Source organism: Alligator sinensis, unplaced genomic scaffold (assembly GCF_000455745.1).
Source record: "Alligator sinensis unplaced genomic scaffold, ASM45574v1 scaffold137_1, whole genome shotgun sequence".
Classification (NCBI taxonomy): Eukaryota; Metazoa; Chordata; order Crocodylia; family Alligatoridae; genus Alligator; species Alligator sinensis.
Window position 1 is genome coordinate 594,013 of NW_005842545.1, and position 6,363 is coordinate 600,375.

Genomic DNA, 6,363 nt, shown 5'->3' on the forward strand with positions numbered 1-6,363 from the left:
CCTACCTCCTTCCCTCCCAGCGACAGGAGGAAGAAGAGCAGTGGTGGGAGGCAGAGTGGGCAGCCCAGCGCCAGGCAGCAGCCAGGGAGGGGCTGGCCTTGGAGGAGTTAGAGAGCCGTATCCGGCGGGGATTGCGCAGGGCGTTAGACTGCTTCAACCGACAGCTGGCTGAGGAGCAGAGGGCCCAGTAAGTAATAGACAGCAGGAAGGGCTGAAGCAGGGAGGGGATGGCACCCAGGAGGGAGCAGAGCCAGGACAAACGAATGAGAACTGAGGGGTCAGGACACTGAGTGGGCAGGACTGGGAGAGAGCAGAACAGAAGCAGGGGCAAGCCAAAGGAATGATAGTTAAGGAGATGGAGCCAGGGGAAGGAATGGGGCAGGCGAGGCCCAAGAGGAGATGGGGCCTAGAAGTGGATACGAGCCAGAAAAGAAGGTGGGGCCTTGACACCTTAATGCCAAAGCAGGGACTGGAGCCAGGAAAGCAAGTGGAGCATTGAGGGGGGATAAAGTCTGGGAGTAGGTAGAGCCAGAAGGGGGTGGGGCATGGGGAGGAAATGGGGTCAAGTGAGTAGGGCCTTGGGTGTGGGGCTTACCTAGGGGAGGGGGCAGCATTAGGGGCAGAGCTAAAGCAGGGCAGGGCCAGGATAAGGCTGCTCTGAGTGGGTGTGGTCAGGTGGGGTCCAGCCCCCTGGGGGGCACAAGACTCTCATCTGTCTCCCATCCTCTCCATAGACAGCAGCACCTGAATCGTGACATCTACACCAGCATGCCCATAGTCCAGTATCACCTCCAGTTCAGCACCAGCAGCCGGTAGGGGGCCCCACCCTGTCCCAGAGACCCCCACCCCAGGTGGGGGGAACCAATAAAAGACATTCCCACAGCCAACTCTACCTCTACCTGGTGCATAGGGTGAAGGGAGAGCCTGGATGCCTGGGTTTTCTTTAGGGATTAAGGTGGCATCCTGGACACCTGGATTCTCTGGGGAGGTAGAACACTTGGCTTCTCTTGGGGGATGGAGAGCACCCCAGATGCCTAGGTTCAGTCTCCCCAGCTCTGAGAAGGGAGCAAGGCCTGCTGGCTGGCAGGTAGGATAGGAAGTCCAGATGCCTAGCATCTCACAGGGGGGGGTTGGAAACCCTTGTTGAGCTGAGGTTCAGTCCTTTATTCATCCCCTGCCTGGGGGTAGGGCCAGGGCCAGCTCAGGGCTGCATGCGGAGGGCACCATCGAGCCGCACAACCTCGCCATTAAGCATGGGGTTCTCCACGACACTCTGTACCAGGTGGGCAAACTCAGACGGGTGACCCAAGCGTGAGGGAAAGGGCACCTGGCGTGCCAAGAAACTCTGCACCTTCTCTGGCAGTTCACCCAGTAACGGCGTCGCAAACAGCCCTGGGGGAGCCAGGGGAGACAGGTTAATAGCACCCTGCCAGTGCCACTCACTCCAACCCACAGCCCCGGTCTTTCATGGTGTCCCTCACCCACAACCTGTAGACCCTGCCTCCACTTGCTAGTGCCCCTCACTTCTCCCCAGCTCACAATATGCAGCCCCCCTCCACTGCTTCTCATTCCTGACCTGCAACCCCGCTAGAGCTCCACAGTACCCCTCACTCCCAAGTACAGCCCCCACCTCCTCACTTCTGACCCACAGCCCCCTGTCAGTGTCCTTCACTTCTGACCTGTAGCCCCTCCCCACCCAGTAGCCCTGATTCACAGCCCTGGGTCCCACCTGGGGCAATGGTGATGACACGGATGCCCACGGAGGCCAGGTCTCGGGCAATGGGCAGCGTCATGCCCACGATGCCACCCTTGGAAGCTGAGTAGGCAGCTTGGCCCACCTGCAGGGTAAACAGGGAGAGAGGCCCAAGATGGACCAGCTCTAGGGTGAGGAACAGCCAAATATAAAACACTCCACAGGACCCCACCAAGTAACCCTCCAGCCCAGCCCCTCTCACCCTGCAACCCTGACCTGGCCATCAAAGGCAGCCACACTGGCTGTGTTGACAATGACACCACGGTGTCCATCCTCAGGCTCGTTTCTGATCATCTCACTTACGCTCAGGCGGATCACGTTGAAGGTACCCAGCAGGTTCACCTGGCATAGGCAGCAATGGGTTAACGGGGATAGGATCCCCAGCCCAGCTGACCCCAGACCCCTCCCTCCCCCAGCTAGCCCCAGGCCTCCCTCACTGCTCCCCTAGACCCAACCAGCTCCATATCCCCCCGCTGCCCCCCAGCCTGTTTTTACTGTTCCCACCCAGCCCTGAACCCAGCCAGCCACATATCCCTTGCCCCGCCCAGGTCTACCTGGCCCCATATTAGCCCCCAGACCCTCCTCCATGCCCAGTCAGCCCCATAACTCTCCACCCCCTCACAAATGCGTGGGGGGGGGGGGTAGTCTGCAGGACTGGGAGTGGAGCTAGCCCCACCCCCACTCACCCTAATGACCCTTTCAAAATGGTGCAAGCCATGGGCTTTGTTCATCTTGACATTATAGGTCTTGAGAGCAATACCAATGCCAGCGCAGTTCACGACCACATCAAGGCGCCCAAAGCATTGCCGAGTCAAGGCCAAGGCAGCAAGCACATCCTCCTCTGACGTCACCTGGAGGAGGGTGACAGTATGGGGACCCAGGTGTCTGGGCTAAACCCACTGCCCTGCCCCAACCTGCCAAGCCCCACTCTCCTCCCATTGCTAGGGGGAGAACCCAGGCATCTGGGCTTTCAAAAGCTCCGCTCCCCTCCCCTCCCCAGTGGAGACCTCCCCTCAAGAGCACCCAAGTCTCTACGCTCCACCCCCAGAGAGCCCAGGCTCCTCGCTTCCTCCTCCCACCCCACTCCACCTCAGAACTTAAGTGTCCTAGCTCCATGCTCCCCCCCCCGCCCCCCAAGAACCCAGCTGTTCAGGCTCCCAAAACCCACTCCAAAGCCAGGAATCTGGGCTCCTCTCCTGCTCTAGAAACCCAAGCATCCTAGATCTCAACCTCCCCCTCCACCCCCTGAGAGCCCAGGTCCTCACTCCCTGAGAACCCAGGCATCTAGGCTCCCAAGTCCAGAGCCCAGGCATCCAGGCAGGCTTACATCAGCAGGTGCAAAGGCACAGTGCTTTCCCAGCTCCTTGGCCACAGCTGTCCCCTCTGAGGTTGGCAGGTCCAGGACCACAGCACTGGCACCCTGCTGCACGAGGCGCTCAGCTGTGGCTCGGCCCAGGCCTGAGGCCCCACCTGTGACCAGAGCCACCATCCCCTGGGGTGGGGTGGGAAGCAGAGAGAAGTTTAGCCCTCTCCCCAAGATCATAATGGTTTCTCCCAACCTCCCACCTTGGCCTCCCCCACCTCTGTGCACAATGGTCTCTCTTGGCTGCATCCCTCCTGTGTATATAATGCTCCCTCAGAGGACAACCCTCTTACATGTGCACAATGGCCTCTCTCATGCTGCTCCTGAGGTAAGACGATGGTCTCTTCCTCCCCTTGCCACCACCCCCATTATGGTCAGCTTCATAATGATGTCACCCAGCTGTGCCTTTCCTCCACTCCTGCCCCCAAGTCCATGCACGCGGTGACCCTTTCCCGAGAACAAGTAAGAAATGATCTTGTGCATACCAGGACGCCCTCCCCCACCCCGCTCGGAGTGTATGTTTAACAGTTTCTCCCCCCTCCCCACCCCATCTCAGCTAGGGGAGGGGAGCGCCATGCTATGGCCAAACTCCTCCATTATAGCCAAAGTCGCCCCCCCTTTCCTGGCGGACGCAGTGGTTTCGCCTGGTGCCCTCCACTTTCTCGCTTGAATCGTCCTTGCTCTCCCGTCAGGGTCGCTTCACCTGCCATACTGGTTTCGCCTGTTACCTTCACGCTCCGCATTGCTGTAGCCATCTTGCTCCCTGGCCTTTGAAGCCGCGCCCCCTCGTGCCAGGGCCGACCAATCACGGGAGGCCACAAAGGCGGGGAGACTAGATTAAGCCTTCTGATTTGAATCGTTCCTGCCCTGTTCCCCTCGGGGTCGCTTCACTTGCTGGACTGTTTTTGCCTGTTACCTTCACGCTCCGCATCGCTACAGCCATCTTGCTCCCTGGCCTTTCAAGCCCCGCCCTCTTATGCCACGGCCGACCAATGACGGGAGGCCACTAAAGTCGGGGAGGATGAATCGGGACTGGATTTAAGGGGAAGATGAAACCTTAAAGGGAAAATAAAATCCGGAGGACCTAGTTAAAATCTTAGAAGGGGCGGGGGGGCAGGGCAGCCGGAAGCCTGGGTTCACTCCCTTCTTTGGAAGGGTATGATGGGTCAGAACAGGAGATGGGGCAAAGCATCCGGGGTCCCAAAGCCGACCCCTCCAAGCCTCCAGGCTGCTGGGCTGGGGAATGTGGCGAAGGGATGAAAATGGGGTAGAGCCTTGGCTGCCACAGCGAGGTTTCAGCTGCTAAATATAATGGCTTGAATAAGGAACTGGTTTTTCGTCTGGGATTATGGCTAGAAATTCTGCTTGGGCCACCCATCAGAATACCTCTGCGTGACTGGGGGACTGTCCTGGACATCTGTGACCAGAGACTTGCCCGGTCCAAAATGCAGTTTGGCCGTGCCAGGCTGCCAACCGACAGCATCCAACCCATTGTGCTAAGCATGTGGAACTGGATTATGGGCTGGGATTATACCCAGAAATCCTTCTTGGGCCACCCCAGACCACACCTCAATGCCACCAGGGGTTTGCTTCTGGACATCTCTGACTAGAGACCTGCCCAGCCCAAAGTAAGGTTTGGCCATATCAGGCTGCCAACTCACAACACCCCAGCCACTGTGTGAAGTATATAGGTTTGAATAAGGAACTGGAATTTAGGATGGGATTATGCCCAGAAATCCTTCTTGGGCCACCCCAGACCACACCTCTGTGGCACTGGCAGACTCTCATGGACAACTCTGACCAGAGATTTGCCCGGCCCAAAGCGTGGTTTGGCTGTGCCAGGCTTCCAACTGACAGCACTCAAGCCAGTGTGTTAAATATATGGAACTGAATAAGGAACTGGATTATGGGCTGGGATTATACCTAGAAATCTTTCTTGGGCCACCCCAAACCACACCTTTGTGCCATGCAGAGACACTTCTGGACATCCCTGAATAGAGACTTCCCCGGCCTAAAGCACGGTTTGGCCATGCCAGCCTGCCGACAGACAGCACCTCAGCCACTGTGCTAACTATATGCACCTGAATAAGGAACTGGATTTGGGCTGGGATTATACCCACAAATTCTTCTTGGGCCACCCCAGACCATGTCCTGTGCCACCGGGGGACTCTCCTGGACATGTCTGAATAGAGACTTGCCCGGCCCAAAGCATGGTTTGGCCGTGCCAGGCTGCAGACAGCACCCCAGGCACTATGCTAAGTATATGGAACCAAATAAGGAAATGGATTATGGGATGGGATTATACCCAGAAATCCTTCTTAGGCCACTCCAGACTACACCTCGGTGCCACCAAGGGATGCTTCTGGACATCTCCGAACAGAGACTTGCCCGGCCCAAAGGCTACCAGCTGCTATCTGCACCAGGCTACCAACTGGCACCACCCCCCAGACACTGCTAAATATCTGGACCCTAATCAGGAACTGGCTTTTGGGCTGGGATTATGGCCAGAAAATCTGCTTGGACCACCCATCAGAATACCTCTGCATGACCGGGGGACTCTACCGGATGCATTTTACCAGAGTCTTGCCCAACCCAAAGCGTGGTATGGCCTTGCCAGGCTGTCAACTGACAGCACCCCAGCCACTGAACAAAGTATATGGACTTGGATAAGGAACTGGATTATGGGCTGGGATTATACCCAGAAATCCTTCTTGGCCCACCCCATGTCATGCCTCTGTGGCCTTGGGGGAATGTCCTGGATATCTCTGATGAAATACTTGCCTGGCCCAAAGCACAGTTTGGCTGTGCCAGCCTGCCAACTGACAGCACCCTCTCAGACACTGTGCTAAGTATATGGACTTGAATGAGGAACTGGATTTTGGACTGGGATTATACCTAGAAATCCTCCTTAGGCCACCCCACGCCATGTCTCTGTGACACTAGGGGACTCTGCTGGACATCTGAAACCAGAGACTGGCCCAGCCCAAAGTGCACTTTGGCCATGCCAGACAGCACCCCAGCCACTGTGCTAAGTATATGGTCTTGAATTAGGAATTGGTTGGTGGGCTGGGATTAGAGATAGAAATGCTTCTTGGGCCACCCCATGCCATGATTCTGCAGCACCAGGCCACTCTCCTGGACACCTCTAACCAGAATCTTGCCTGGCCCAAAGCGCAGTTCGGCAGTGCCAGGCTGCCAACTGACAGCCCTGCATTCCCACTGTATGAAATGCATTGACTTGAATAAG

General features: G+C 57.2%; 2 protein-coding genes across 4 annotated transcripts in view; one reads left to right on the forward strand and one right to left on the reverse strand.

Annotated features, from left to right (window-relative positions):
* The window catches only part of LOC102377277 (RIB43A-like with coiled-coils protein 1), a 3,937-nt gene extending 2,942 nt beyond the window's left edge, over positions 1–995 (forward strand). For both annotated transcript variants that reach the window (XM_006031995.3, XM_014523909.2), the window contains 2 exons: positions 21–187; positions 735–995. In XM_006031995.3, the coding sequence (XP_006032057.1) occupies positions 21–187; positions 735–816 (249 nt within the window). In that variant the 3' untranslated portion in view covers positions 817–995. The remainder of the gene's footprint in view (positions 1–20; positions 188–734) is intronic.
* Positions 996–1,143: 148 nt separating this feature from the next.
* Positions 1,144–4,155, reverse strand: HSD17B10 (hydroxysteroid 17-beta dehydrogenase 10). 2 transcript variants are annotated; one of them, XM_006031998.3, is made up of 6 exons: positions 4,033–4,155; positions 3,081–3,245; positions 2,440–2,604; positions 1,970–2,095; positions 1,730–1,838; positions 1,144–1,392 (listed from the first exon to the last, which is right to left on the reverse strand). In XM_006031998.3, exons 1-6 carry the CDS (start codon positions 4,057–4,059, stop codon positions 1,202–1,204), a joined length of 783 nt encoding a protein of 260 aa, XP_006032060.1. In that variant the 5' UTR covers positions 4,060–4,155; the 3' UTR covers positions 1,144–1,201. The 2 variants fall into 2 exon arrangements, with proteins under 2 accessions (XP_006032060.1, XP_006032059.1); XM_006031997.3 differs by having other exon boundaries at positions 3,845–4,085.
* Between the last annotated feature and the right edge of the window lie 2,208 nt (positions 4,156–6,363).